At 40.0% G+C, this 15683-nt stretch overlaps 1 protein-coding gene across 1 annotated transcript in view; it reads left to right on the top strand.

Annotated features, from left to right (window-relative positions):
* The window catches only part of LOC306871007 (vacuolar protein sorting-associated protein 37D-like), a 47595-nt gene extending 36948 nt beyond the window's left edge, over window positions 1–10647 (top strand). The window contains exons 3-4 of the mRNA XM_079418648.1: window positions 3650–3732; window positions 9518–10647. Of these exons, the coding sequence (XP_079274774.1) occupies window positions 3650–3732; window positions 9518–9997 (563 nt within the window). The 3' untranslated portion in view covers window positions 9998–10647. The remainder of the gene's footprint in view (window positions 1–3649; window positions 3733–9517) is intronic.
* Window positions 10648–15683: the final 5036 nt, after the last annotated feature.

Genomic DNA, 15683 nt, shown 5'->3' on the forward strand with positions numbered 1-15683 from the left:
CACATGGTACGAATGTTGTTTATTATAAGCACTTTGCCTTTATGTAATCTGTAATCTGCTTTCAATAGGCCTAATCAAGTTCTTTAAAGTCTGGATTCTCATTGGCTGTCTATGTTTTTATTGTTCATCAGCTTTAAAAAACGTTCTGAAAGTGATTCCAACAAAATCATTCCTCTGTTGTTATAGTTATAGTTGTGGTGTGAACTTTGCTATTCTCGTATAATTAGAGTGATTGTTTAGCGTTTATATTTACAGTTATCATACTTAATGTGAACGTGCCTTTACAGATTGGATATTATATAGATATCTGAAACACAATATGGTAATATTGCAATTATTTAGGTTTTGTGTATAGTTTCTCAAATATGTGTTTTTCTGTTCTCTTTCATTTGCATTAGACTTTCATTTGAAATGCTTTACACAATTAGATTCTAAACTCCTTTTGAGTTTGGATTTTCACATTCACATTTAAATTCACATTTGTATAGCGCTATTTACAATATATACTGTATATTGAATATGCCATTTTATTTGTTGTGTTTGTTTTATTTCTATATACACTGCTGTTCAGAAGTTTGTATCAAGTTCAAGTTTATTTGTATAGCGCTTTTTACGATACAAATCGTTGCAAAGCAGCTCTACAGGAAATTAAGTTTCCACAATATATTTATATATTGCAGAACCTTAATATATTTAACTTATGGCAAAATTTGGTAATTCTGTATGTTGTCTTGAGCGTTGGCATCCTCTGATGTCCTCTGAGGGGTTGGCATCATCTTTTCTCAGGTGTTCGGTCATCTCAGATCATTTTAAGGGTTGGATCCAGACTGAAGCTTCTGTAATTCGTAGTTACAGAAACAGAGAAACAAATAGAGACATAATTAGCGTAGCTGCTGTTCCATCTAAGCAAAAATGATTTGTTCAATAATAATGTACATTTGATCAGATATAACTGCAGTACAAGATTATAAGATGCATTATGTGAATGCTTGGCTGAAGAGATGTGTCTTTAATCTAGATTTAAACAGAGAGAGTGTCTGAACCCCGAATTTTATCAGGAAGGCTATTCCGGAGTTTGGGAGCCAAATGTGAAAAAACTCTACCTGTCTAATATAACACCCAGATTTTTTACTTTAGAGGATGTAACATTGTATCCGTCTAGTTGTAAATTGTAATCCAAGAGATTCTGTGTAATGTTTTTTGGTCCAATAAGTAATATCTCTGTCTTATCTGAATTTAATAGGAGGAAATTATTGGTCATCCAATCTTTTACATTTATTACACAATCTATTAGCTTAGATGGTTTATAAGTTTACTCTGGTCTTGTTGAGATATATAGTTGAGTATCATCATCTTAACAATGAAAACTAATCCCGTATTTTCTAATAATATTACTAAGGGGCAACAAGTATATTGAAAATAGCAGAGGACCTAGGACAGATCCTTGTGGTACTCCATACTTTACTGGTGATAATTGAGATGACTCTCCATTTAAATGAACAAAGTGGTAGCGATCGGACAGGTAGGATCTAAACCATCTTAAAGCCTGCCCTTGAATACCAGTATAGTTTTGTAATCAATCTATGAGTATGTTGTGGTCTATAGTGCTATAACGCAGCACTAAGATCAAGTAATACTAGCAATGAGATGCAGCCTTGGTCTGAAGCAAGAAGCAAGTCATTTGTAATTTTAACAAGTGCAGTTTCTGTACTATGGTGAGGCCTGAAACCTGACTGAAATTCTTCATAGAGATCATTTTTTGCAAGAAGGAGCACAATTGAGCAGACGCAACTTTTTCTAAAATTTTAGACATAAACGGAAGATTTGAAATGGGTCTGTAATTTGCCAGTTCATTAGAATCTAGTTGTGGTTTCTTAATAAGAGGCTTAATAACCGCCGGCTTGAATGGTTTTGGGACGTGACCTAAAGACAACGAGGAGTTAATAATATAAAGAAGCGGTTCTTCTGCTACAGGTAACAACTCTTTCAGTAGTTTAGTGGGTACATGATCTAATAAACATGTTGTTGGTTTAGATGCACTAAGTTTATTTAGCTCTTCCTGTCCTATAGTTGTAAAGCACTGCAGTTTTTCTTTGGGTGCGATGAATGAAGCTGAAATACTAGACGCAGTAGAATATACATTTGTTATTGTATTTCTGATGTTATCTATTTTATCAGTAAAGAAATTCATAAAGTCATTACTATTAAACTGTGAGGGAATATGTAGATGGGGTGGCGTCTGTTTATTTGTTAATCTAGCCACTGTGCTAAATAAGAACCTTGGATTGTTTTGGTTATTATCTATGAGTTTGCGGATATGCTCTTCTCTGGCAGCTTTTGGAGCCTGTCTATAGCTGGACATACTGTTTTTCCACACAATTCTAAAAACTTCCAAGTTAGTTTTTCTCCATTTGCGCTCAAGATTACGAGTTTCTTTCTTGAGAGAATGGGTATTATTGTTGTACCATGGCGCAGTACGTTTTTCTCTAACCTTTTTCAATTTGAGGGGGGTAACAGCTTCTAATGTATTAGAGAAGATAGTGCCCATGTTGCTAGTCATTTCGTCTAGTTCATGTGTATTTATGGGTACACAGAGCAGTTGAGATAAATCAGGCAGGTTATTTGTGAATCTGTCTTTGGTGGCTGGAATAGTTCTGCCCGGGTGATAACGCGGAGCCATATAATTAATATCAGTAATACGCAGCATGCACGATACAAAGAAATGATCAGTAAGTTGTATGTTTTTTTAAAGATGTTTGTTCAAATGGTTCCAATTTTTTGTCATTTTTATAAAAAATTTGAACTGAAATTAATGAAACTGTTTCAGTTGTTGATAATGAAAAAAAAATAAAAAATTATGCCTAATTAAGTTTACTGTTGTTCAGCACTACCAGCTCAACCATGACAATCTTCAGCTATTTACTAGTGATTATTTTAGTAAATGTGTTCTTGTTTTTTTTTTCTTCTAAGCACAATGTATGTTCACGATTTTAATAAACTACTCTTCAGACAGATACAGACATTTGCTCGTCATCAAAAGTTGGGAATACACTATACAACTCCCAAAAACATGCTCCTCGTTGCTGAAAACATTTGCATGCCATCAGTGCAACATTTTTTTTTAATAAAGGGTGATCTTTTTTCCGCCTACTGTCAGAGAGTGAAATTGCATTTTCATTCAGCCCGTCTGCTGATTTTTTTTGCAAATTTTTGTATTGTGTGAACAGACCTATAGTCCTCTGATAATAACTGCAAGGTAAAATATACAGCACAAAACATTTTTTCCTACTCGTATCAATAAAAGCTCATTTTGATGAGTGATTTATTAACTCAGTAATTGCGAACCACTCAACTCTTCGAGCGATTTAGCAGTTTTGTGAATCTGTTCAGCCAATTACCTGAAAACATACTAAAAGAATCATTCACTCACTCTATGTAACCGGAGGATATTTATTATGTTTGTTGTCTTTCACAGTTTTTGCTGTAGGGCTGTAGACTCTGCAGCAGGGCTACTGAAGCACTGCAGAGTCACAGTAATATCTATAGAAATGAGTTTTCTCTCCCTTCTCTAGAGATTTTAATGCGATTCTGAGCCAGTGTTGTGTTGAGAATTTAAACTGACTGAGATTAAATGTTTGTGGTTTTCCAGAGGCCTTCATGGAGAAGCACAGCCCTCAGACTGCCCACAATCTGCTCCAGGAGGAGGTCGCACGTGCCGAAGATCAGTCTGAGGTGATTTCAAAATCATTTGCTTCTTTTATATATACAGAAACTCTTTGTGTCTTCTCTTCTCGGTCCCTACCCACCCTGTATCAAAAGACAACAAAATGCAGGTAAACTTTTGACATGTTGTTTTTTTAGCAGAACTCTCAGGATGTTGTTTATTCAGACACACCGTTGAATGAACATGCCCTGCCAACTGAACCAGAACAAAACAGAATGAAAGCTTGACAAAAGTGCAGAAAGTCTTTACTCTACATGACACCATCCTTATTTACATTGAACCTGTTGATCTGAATTTTTGAGGGTGACATGAGGGTGAAAATCCACCCTAAAATCCACTAACCTCTGCACTACTTACAAAGATGGAGCTGTGATCTAATCAGTGATTTAAAGCATTGACAGCCGTGTGACATAAATAAGAGATGAGGCAAACACATCATGTCTGATGTCATGTCTCCTGTGGTTTGTCCCAGAAGTGGAAAACCAGCACTCCCAATATTTCATTAAGAACATTTGACCACACATGGTGCTCAGGTGCATTTCCAGTTACTGTAGATATAGGTGTATAACCCAACCCCACTTTAAAAAAAAAAAAAAAAGGGAATGGTTTGTTGAACCTTTGGACAAAATATTACAAAATAATTAAATAAATAAAGTTTGTATGTGAACTTTATACATCAGGCTTTTATGGCATATATAGTATGATACAGAAGAAAAAACACTACATTTGAGCAACAATATGTAATTTGGCACAGTTGCTGATATTTAAATGCTTAGTTTTTTGATAATACAATGATAATTTAGGTACGTACAAATAAACAGTCCTCAAAAGCCTCATGTATCCTGTTTGAAACTCACTTTTTAGCTCACATCTTTTTTAATGGATAATCACGTAAGCCCAAGTTGCTTCAATTGTTATCTTAAAATACTAACAATAAAAGTTGTTTACTTTTCTCAGGTCCCTCCTTCAATAAATCAGGCAAAAAATATTAATAATAATTTTTTTCTTAATAATAGTACTCAACAAGCTGCTTGATTTGAGGTGGTGTCATTCACATTTAAAGCACCGGTGTAGGGCAAGTTATGAAGTAATAGACTATACAAATTGTTCAATATGAATACAACAGTTGTTATAACATCAGCCCTCATTGTCTCAGAAGCATGAAAATGGTTCCATATGTTTATATGGATATAATTACATTTTAGCATGGCCATCCCTGTTTTTCATCCATGTGCTCATGTTTCTTGTTAGCATTCATTACTAGTGATGGGAAGTCTTTCCACAAATCTTTTCTAATGAAAAGTGTTTCAATGAACTGTTTAACAAAAAAATGATAAAAAATGATTTAGCAATTCATTGCATATTACACTACCTTTCAAGTTTAGGGTCAATGTAAATTTTTTGAAAGAAGTCTCTATAGATTCATCAATTGTACATTCAGCTGATCATAAATACAGTAAAAACAGTAATATTGTGAAATATTATTACAATTTAAAATAACTATTTTCTGCTTTAATATATTTTAAAGTGTAATTATTTTAAGTGTAATCATTACTCCAGTCTTCAGTGTCTCACGATCCTTCAGAAATCATTCTAATATGCTGATTTGCTGTTCAAGAAACATTTCTTAATATTATCAATATGAAAACAGTTGTTGAAAGCAGTGCTGCTTAATATTTCTGTCAAAACCAATGGAAGTTCAAAAGAACAATTAATCCATCCCTCCTGAATAAAATTCATAATTTCTTTAAAAAAAATCCTGCTGACCCCAAACATTCCCAAAAACAATATATAGGCACACATTGCTGTTTATTCATTGTTTTATTATTAATTATTAGTGAGGGTATTTATTGTAATTTCATGAAAAAGAAAATCACATTCAGGTCAATGAATCAGTGAGCCGTTGACCCTAGACTGTTTATTTATGAACCAATTGAATGGATTCATTGAAAATATCTGACTCAGAAGAATGATTTTTCCACAACCTGAACGTCTCCATTCATTATGTAATGTGTTAGCATCACAGACTATTCAACAAAGGGCTTAAAACAGCTCAGCACAACATGGGCCATTAGGAAAAAATACTCCTTAGACCTCTTCAGCCGCCTTGCCCCATCTGTTCAGCTTTGTCTGATTGATCTACGTAGGTTTATCCATCCTCAGGCTGTAAAGAAGCACGGTGTCTTCCACCCCACACAGGCCCAATCAATAGCTCCGTGATTTTGTCATTATACCCCTGCCATCTGATTGATGATCTTACTCCATCATAAGTAAGCTGTACAGAGAGCCAGCCTTCAGCAGGAAGCATGCCAGACAAAACATCAGTCAAAACGTGTGTTTCTGAGCTGGATTAGGCCATGAATTCCCACAGGACTTGCATATTCTATTAGTTCAACAACGTCTGGAAAAGGGCTGATGCAACTGTTCGTAGTCTGTTCTCATATGAAACTATAAAATTTTAATGACGTCTTTATTGAGAATTATAGAGAGCTAATAAACAGCAGGAGACCACATGAAACACGGTTCGAGGGCTCTGCTTCATCCATTAAGACAAATGGTCTTTTAAAAATAAAAGCTTTGAATGTATAACTTTGGATTCATGCAGTAGTACTTTTTTTGTTGATTACACTGAGAAACCCTACTGAAGGAAGCATTATTACTGTTGCTTATGCTTGAGAGATTTGAACAAACCCCTGGCTGTATAGTATTAACGGTAACACTTTATTTTAGGATCTCTTAACTAGTTGCTTATTAGCATGCATATTACTAGAATATTAGCCATTTGTTAGTAGTAATTAAGCACATATTAATGCCTTATTCTACATGACCTTATTCTACATCCCTAATCCTACCCAATACCTGAACTTAACAACTACCTTACTAACTATTAATAAGCAGCAAATTAGGAATTTATTTAGGAAAAGTCGAAGTTAATAGTGAATAAGTGTTCCCTATTCTAAAGTGTTACCGTATTAACTTGTCATGCAGTGTTTTTTGTGTTTGGAAAGGTGTGTTATGATATTTTTGACCTGATTTTTGCCAAAAACTTAAACGAGGAGAAAAAACACAGACTTGCACTGAAAGAGGAACTCAAGCCATAGCTATAGACCAGAATATTACAGACTTAGTGGCGAGCTCTTTTGACTTGGGCCAGGAAAAACCACTGAGCAACATCCTATAAATAAGTGCTTTAATATTATTTATTTATAGTATCCATAGTATTATTGTTATATTTTGTTAAAAAATATTTTTAAAAATATATTTTTTCTTTTTCTTCTAAAAAATAAAAATATTTTTATTGTTTTATTGCCCTGGACAACCTAGCAACCTCACATACTAAACCACTCATAACACCATAGCAACATGTATAACAAATGTTTTCTATGGAAAAAATAAAAACTAAATATTTTCTGAAAAAGGCAAGAAATTAAAAGGAAGTCTTACAAAATCAAGTATTTGTATTCATGTAATAGCTTTTCGCTCATTTAACTTTGTGTTTGTGTAATTGTAGTTTTATCTACAGTTCATCCATCTATCTATCCATCTGTCTGTCTATCATATTTATTGTTTGTCATTAGAGCAGTGATTTGTTTTATATATATATATATATGTGTATGTGTGTGTGTGTGATCGTATTTATTAAAATTTTAATTAGCTTTTATTTTTATTTTTCTAAATTACTTTTTTGAATAATTTCAATTTAGCTTTTTCAGTTTTAGTTTTAGTAACTGTAGTATTTTATTTCAGTTGCAGAAAGGAAATGTCTCATTTTTGTTTAAGATTTTCAGCTAATATTTACATGTGTATATTGATTTCTTATTTTATTTTTTTCAATTTCTGAAAATTTGTGAAATAGTTTTAGATTAACAATAACAGTACTGGGTTAGAGTTGCTCATTGCTTGTTATTGTCTCACATTGATGTGTAGTTTGTCAGGGGAGGTGTCCTAAAAGTCTTTATTGTTCTGTCTGTGAGGACATTTAGGGGGTGGGTTTGTGCAGACAAGACTTATCAATTATTCAGTGTCCCATACTGAGACAGACATAGCGTAGACACCTGCCCCTTCCAGCAGAGCCTTCCACAGACACTTCAGGGTCCTGGTATATTTATTGTGTGATTATTTGAGCACACGTCATCTTTGTCTGTTTGTTAAGCCCTACAGTGATTTTGTCAAGTAACGTAAAAATGTTGCTTAAAAATACATTAAATTACCCTAACTTAGTTTTTTGGCTGGTCAGGCTGGAAAATCAGCTACAGTAAATCAGGAGTGAATAACTAACTAACTAAATAGGTCTGCACAATTAATCAAATTTGAAGCTGAAACCAGTGCAATTAGCATAACAAAGACTGCAATTTAATTAAGTATGTAGTCTGTTGCGCTGCATGTTTCAAAGTGAAGCGCGGCACTGTGGTCTGCATGCACACAGCTCATAATTTTGAGTTTTCAGTGTCTCAGAGCAACTTTGCTCACTGTAAATGCAGTCAACTCAATCTCTGCATGTGAGATTGAGTTCATCTCACAGCATGTGTCTCATGCTGTGAGTTTAACACACATTTGGGAACACATTTACATAATTTCCAACATTTTTGTGGACAGATGTATACAGCATTTCACCAGTATTCCACAAAAAAAACTAAAATAAATAAATAAATAAAAGCTTAAGGATTTGACATTTTTGTAAGGTTTTAATGTTTGTAAGTGAAGAATTTGAGGGTCTAAATTTTAGTATCGCCACTTGTAGCATAAATGATTATATAATGATCTAATGTTCGTTTTTTTATTTTAAAGTTGCTGTCTATTTTTTACAATTTAAAGTTAAAACTATCATAAAATCATAAAATAAAATAATTATTGTATTTTGTTTTGTTTTATTTTACTTTAATTTGTTTTGTCAATTATTATTTATAATTGTTTTGAGTTCCCAAAAAAAGAAGTTAGTCATACAGCACTATATATGAATAATTTTACTGCGGTGCCACTAATTAAAATAACAAAATCAATACAAATAAAATACTGAAAAAATATTCAATATTATATCTGGTTGCTTGCATGTCGTGTGCATATCGGTCACCATTAACTGGTATTCGAGAATCTTACATTTTGGTGGGTACTTCAAGCTTCAAGTAAATGTATTATGTGCAAGGGATTCAGCTGACCATCTTACACCTGCTTAGAACAGAAAACCACCTTAGGCTGGTCTAAACTGTTTTTTTTGGGGTTTTTTTTCCAGCAGGGAAAAAATTATTTAGTGCAGAAATATTTGGTAACACTTTACTTAAAGCCTTTGTGTGTAATGCATGATAAAAGTAGTTTTAATGCATTATGCATTATCCCTTGTAATGCACCTTATAATGCATTGTACAATCTCATGAATAATTGAAACCACAATTAATTCATTATAAATTCATTGTTAGACTATGCAATTTAAATTTGGTTTTAATTATTTATGACAAGATCTAATATATTACAATGCACATTAAGAATAATTATAATGCATTATAGCCTGTAATGATCATTTATAATGCATTATAATATAAAGGCTATACATAAAGTAAAGTATTACTTATTATTTCTTTAAATGATGTAATCAGTCGGACTTCATGAGATTCCACCATCAAAGTCATTTTGAAGGGTCATGTACAAATAACGTTCTTTATATAACTAGGTTTTGACATTTGTCTTGGAAGACGATGAGTCAGAAAGGGGATGTTTGTGTCTGCGTCACACTTGTTATGAATCCGGCTTGACTTCCTGTCCTCTAATACCTGTTTATTTGTCATTTGACCTTCACAGGAGTTGCTGGAGAGGTTCATGGAGGGCCACGTGCCCCTGGAGGAATTCCTTGATTCTTTTCAAAGCCACAGGAAGATGTACCATATCCGCCGCGCTCAAGCTGAGAAGCTCCAGGAGCTCAACAAAGCCGACAGGAAACCGAAGAAACAGGAGGAGGAGCTAAAGAGGGAGGAGGAACATAAGGATTCCCGGCCAAATGGCATCAGCGCACACGGCCCTCCCCGTGTCTTCCAGCTCCGATACGGTCTGACCCCGGCCATCCTGCTGCCGCTTTCCTCTTCCTCTGCTTCGGTCCTACCTCCTCTGGACTCCCGCTCAGGCCAGCCGCAGGTCTCGGGGCCTTGCGCCCGTCACTCCTGCCCCGGGCAGCCCGTCGGCCTGAGAGTAATTGGACAGTTACCCGGGTGGCCGATGAGACCGGTCCGATTGCAGCAGCTGTACAGGCCCAGTCCCCATCAGCCCAAGCCCCCATGTCGATAACATGAAAGCCAAGTTACGCAGAGACCACGTGAAGCCTTCATCGAGTCGATATATCATAACGATGCTGCCATGATATCAAATCTTCATGTACCCAAAATGGGAGGAGAGCGGAAAGCCATGAAGTATTTGTTAATGTCGCTTGTCGTTGTTGCTTGTTCGTTTCACTTCAATCTGTTTGGTATTTGTGTGGGTTTCGTCGGGACGTGGCAGCAGTTAAGCTGCTGTTTGTGTGAGGGAAGTGCCCTGTTTCATGAGACACTGCTTTTTGCCTGGAAGGTCTTTTGGGCCACTGAGGGACACCACTGAGGGAAAATGGCACCTTTTTGTAATGTTTATGGGTGTTCAATAAAGTCTAATCATGATGTTTATTTTAAACCTATATCTTGGTTGTTTCGTATTTTATTTTCCTGTTCTTAATTTTACTGGCTGCACTGTTTCTTAGTCCATATGTTTTTTTTTGTTTGTTTTTTATTGCATAGAATCATTCTTAAAACAGCAAATTTGCCTGAGATTCAAAAATGAGTTAAATTCATTTCACTTGTTTTATGTATAAATCTCAGTAAATGTATTTATTTTTTATTCATTTTTTAATATCATTGAAAAAGTATCAGGTATAAAAAAAACTGTTGTCTTATTACATATTTCACCTCAAAATAAGAAAAATAATAGTAATTATTATTATAATACAACATATTTGTGCATAATGCAGTATTAAATTCTTTTCAAATTAAATATTGTGAATTAATTCATTCTTAAAAATGTGTAATTATTTAGAATATTGTGAATTACAAAAATAAGTAAATAATAATAATGATAAATATAAAAACTAAACTAAAGTAAACTATTCAGGCACATTGCAGTAATGAGGCTATGTGTTAACTGTGCACAAAACTGTCACTAAAATATGTTTTAATAAATAAATTAATTAAAAACTCAAAGTCAACCATCCAGGCACATTATAGTATTGAGAACTGTGTGTAAAACAAATGCAGAATCTAAAATATTTGTCTTCCTAAAAGGTTTTCTTGATGGAAAATAAAGTGTATTATTTCTTATCTTTTGATTTTTGGGGTGAGATATGACCCAGACATATTTTTGTGAGATTCACCCTATTATTATTTTTCTATCGGATAAGTTTTGGTATATTAGGGAATTTTCTTCCAAGTAATACACAATAAAAAAGATACAAGCTTGGGTTAGATGAACTCATTAAGTACATTTGTCTGTGCGAGACTCGTTTTACAATGAGAACGGTGCAGATGGTTTATTTATTATTGACACAATTCAATTAAATTAAATTCAAGTTTATTTGTATAGTGCTTTTTACGATACAAATCGTTACAAAGCAGCTCTACAGGAAATTAAGTTTCCACAATATATTTATATATTGCATAACCTTAATATATTTAACTTATGGCAAAATTTGGTAATTCTGTATGTTGTCTGAGCGTTGGCATCCTCTGAGGTCCTCTGAGGGGTTGGCATCATCTTTTCTCAGGTGTTCGGTCATCACAGATCATTTAAGGGTTGGATCCAGACTGAAGCTTCTGTAATTCCTAGTTCCCTATCTGTCGGTCACTACGAGTTATGTCGTGACGACATAGGGGATTTACTTGGAAGCCCCAATCATCTCTGACTTAAGAGAAAACGCCAATGAAATTGGCTAGTGGAATTTGCATACCTGAGCCACTCCCCGTGCATACGGGCATAAAAGGGCGACAGGTGCATCCACTCATCAGATTTTTGCTTCGGAGCCGAGTGGATGAACGTGTTGATCTCCACAAAGCCATTCATCATCTGTCTGGAAGCTGTTCTGGTTGGTGTCACGGTGCGAACAGCGGTGTCCTGTCTGCAGCGATTCCCCTGGGCACTTCAACTAAAAGAGCAGATTTCCTAAAAGAGCAAATCATGGTCGGTTCACGTCCTTTTAAAGACGCTGTTCCGGCCGTGTCCTCTTGGTTGCGGTCGTTTCCTGTCCTCCGTCAACAGCCACGATCGTTGTCTTCAGTGTCTGGGGCTCCAGCACGCTGAAGCTGCGTTCGTGGATGGTTTATGCGTTCATTGAGCGTGTAACCATAGCAGCGCTGCGATCGCGCCTCTCTCTCCTCACGGGGATGAGAGGGGCTCCCTCTGTCACTACCCGCGCTGGCTTCTCTGCCACAAGCAGAGAACCATCGGCTAGTGCTCTGGGCGATCTGAGGGTTACAGTGAGAGCCTTCCGCCGGGCCAGTCCCCACGGACCTTTCACTCCTCCTGCAGCAGCTGTGCTGTGCGGCTCCCCGGTGATTCTGCTGTGCCGTCTTACGGCATGCCCAGCAGTTTCATTCAGCGCGCCGATAGAGGATTAGATGTCGATCGCGGCATCGGGGGATGGGCAATCGTCCTCTGAGGATGAAGGTTCGGCGCAGCTGCCACCCTCGAGGTTCGCGGCCGCCGCCGAATCGGACCCAGAGTTGACGGGCGTGTTTCCCGGGCCGCCGCGAGATCGGGCTGGAGGCGTGCACACCTCTCAGTCCCGAGCCCTCGCGGTGAGATGATTGGCTCCTCGGCATAGACTGTGGCTCGCGACCACGCCCTGCCCTGGTTCCTTTCTTCCCGGAAGTTGCACGAGGAGCTGATGAAGTCGTGGACGGCCCCTTTTTACGGCCAGAAGCGGCGCGTCTGCCTCCTCCATCCTCGCTACCCTCGATGGCGGGGCGGCTAAGGGTGACGCTGACATTCCCCAGGTGGAGAGAGCGGTCGCGGTGCACTTGTGCCCGCGAAACGCCGCCACTTAGAGGAGTCGTTCGCGCCTCCCGTCCAAAGCCTATAGGCTGATGGTCGTTCTCGGCCAAAGCTTATAGTGCTGCGGGCCATGCCGCCCCTGCCCTGCATGCCACGGCTATCCTGCGAGTACACAAGCCAAGGCATTAAATGCACGAGGGTAGTACCAACCCGAGGTTGACGCAGGAGCTGCGCTCAGCGACTGGCCTTGCCCTACGGGCAACCCGGAGGTGTGGGAAGCTGCTCTATCTCAGGAGATGGCGAGATCAGCGCCGCTCCTTCCCCCGAAGGAGGGCTGGGGGGAGAATCATTTCATTCTGGTACCCACATTGTCAAAAGAAGAGCAATTTCCTTTTTCCCTGGGTTATCAGGTTCGCGGGTTGACAGTGCGCGACGCGCTGCCTCCTCACTCTCGCCCGCGACCCATCTTGCCAGCGGCCAAGAGAGTGCGATTCGGGGACGCAGTGCCTCCCCACGCACCTCTAGCCAGTCCCCTTGGGACCTAGGTAGTTCGTTAAGGATGCTTCAGAACGCGCTGCCTTCTGCACCACCGCAGGTACGTCGATTGTGCCGTTGGAGCCCCTTGCACGGCGTCTGGAAGCATGGCTTGCGCTGCCCAGCCCGTCTCGGTGGCTCACGCGCACAATTCGACTCGGCTATGCGATTCAGTTCGCCAGGCGACCTCCCAAGTTCAGCTGCGTTCTCGAGACCTCAGTGGTAGCTCGGAACGTTCCTGTCTTGCGCGAGGAGATTGCTGTCCTCCTGGCAAAGGGTGCAATCGAGCCGGCCCCTCCAGCCGAGATGAGGCAGGGGTTTTACAGCCCTTACTTCATCATACCCAAGAAAGGCGGTGGTCTTCGACCAATCCTGGATTGCGAGTCTTGAACCGGGGCCTGCTCAGGCTCCCGTTCAAGATGTTGACGCACAGGCGCATGATCAGGTGCATCCAGCCCCAGGATTGGTTTGCAGCGATTGACCTGAAGGATGCTCACTTTCATGTTTCGATCCTTCCGCGACACAGACCGTTCCTATGGTTTGCGTCCGAAGGTCGGGCATGACAGTACAAGGTCCTCCCCTTTGGGCTCTCCCTGTCTCCCCGTGTCTTCACGAAGGTCGTAGAAGGCGCCCCTTGCCCCGCTACGGGAAGTGGGCGTCAGGGTCCTCAACTACCTCGACGACTGGCTCATTCTGGCCCAGTCCCGAGAGCAGTTGTGCGATCACAGGGAGCTGGTGTTACGGCACCTCAGCCAGTTGGGGCTTCGGGTCAACTGGGAAAAGAGCAAGCTCTCCCCTGTGCAGAGAATCTCTTTTCTCGGTGCGGAGTTAGACTCGGTGAGTATGACGGCGCGCCTCATGGACGAGCGCGCCCAATCAGTGCTGAACTGCCTGAGTTCCTTCAGAGGCAGGACTGTGGTGCCACTGAAACAGTTTCAGAGGCTCCTGGGGCATATGACATCCGCAGCTGCGGTCACGCCGCTCGGATTGCTTCATATGAGACCACTTCAGCACTGGTTGCACTCCCGAGTCCCGAGGTGGGCATGGTGCCGCGGTTCACTTCGGGTGAGTATCACACGCGAGTGTCGCCGCTCCTTCAGCCCCTGGACGGACCTTGCTTTTCTACGGGCCGGGGTGCCCTTAGAACAAGTGTCCCGGCATGTTGTTGTCACAACAGATGCCTCCAGCACGGGCTGGGGCGCTACATGCAACGGGCAGGCAGCCTCGGGGCTCTGGACAGGGCCTCGACTGCTTTGGCATATCAATTGCCTGGAGCTGTTGGCAGTGCATCTGGCCTTGCGGCAGTTTCGGCCACTGCTGCTAGGCAAGCATGTGTTGGTCCGTACGGACAACACTGCGGCTGTGTCGTACATCAACCGGCTGGGAGGTGTACAATCACGCCGCATGTCACAGCTCGCCCGCCATCTCCTCCTCTGGACAGGATGTGGCCTCCGTAGCGCCCTTCTCCGGAAAGGCTCGCTTCCCCGTCATTACTGCCAAGCTGTAACAACAAATAGGAAAGACTTGAAGCGGTCTTTCATAGAAGGTCGAAATCCCTTCCGATTTCTTGGGGAAAGGAACAGCGGCTTGGCTATCTCCAGCAGCAATGTACTCTTTGGTCCCTGCGGGCACCAAGGTTAGCGAATTTGCGCTGGGGTGATGGGAAGGTTGCGACCTTCGCATGGCATTTGTCTGTCACGCACTAGCTTGTCAACATCTGCATGCACAAGATCGTGACGGGGTTCAGGTTGTGGCGCTTTCCATATGACCCCTATGTCGTCACAACATAACTCGTAGTGAACGACAGATAGGGAACGTCTCGGTTACGTACGTAACCCTCATTCCCTGATGGAGGGAACGGAGACGTTATGTCCCCATGCCACAATCTTGAACCATCGCTGCCAGGGACACGTTCTCGGTTCCTCAGCGGGTAAAATCTGATGAGTGGATGCACCTGTCGCCCTTTTATACCCGTATACACGGGGAGTGACTCAGGTATGCAAATTCCACTAGCCAATTTCATTGGCGTTTTCTCTTAAGTCAGAGATGATCGTCACGACATAACGTCTCCGTTCCCTCCATCAGGGAACGAGGGTTACGTACGTAACCGAGACGTTACCATGGGATGTTAATCCCGTGGCAGAAACAGAGAAACAAATAGAGACATAATTAGCGTAGCTGCTGTTCCATCTAAGCATAAATTATTTGTTCAATAATAATGTACATTTGATCAGATATAACTGCAGTACAAGATTATAAGATGCATTATGTGAATGTTTGGCTAAAGAGATGTGTCTTTAATCTAGATTTAAACAGAGTATGTCTGAACCCCGAACGTTATCAGGAAGGCTATTCCAGAGTTTGGGAGCCAAATTTGAAAAAGCTCTACCTCCTTTAATGGACTTTGCCATCCTAGGTACTACCAAAA

This window comes from Barbus barbus, assembly GCF_936440315.1.
Source record: "Barbus barbus genome assembly, chromosome: 6".
NCBI classification, from domain to species: domain Eukaryota; kingdom Metazoa; phylum Chordata; class Actinopteri; order Cypriniformes; family Cyprinidae; genus Barbus; species Barbus barbus.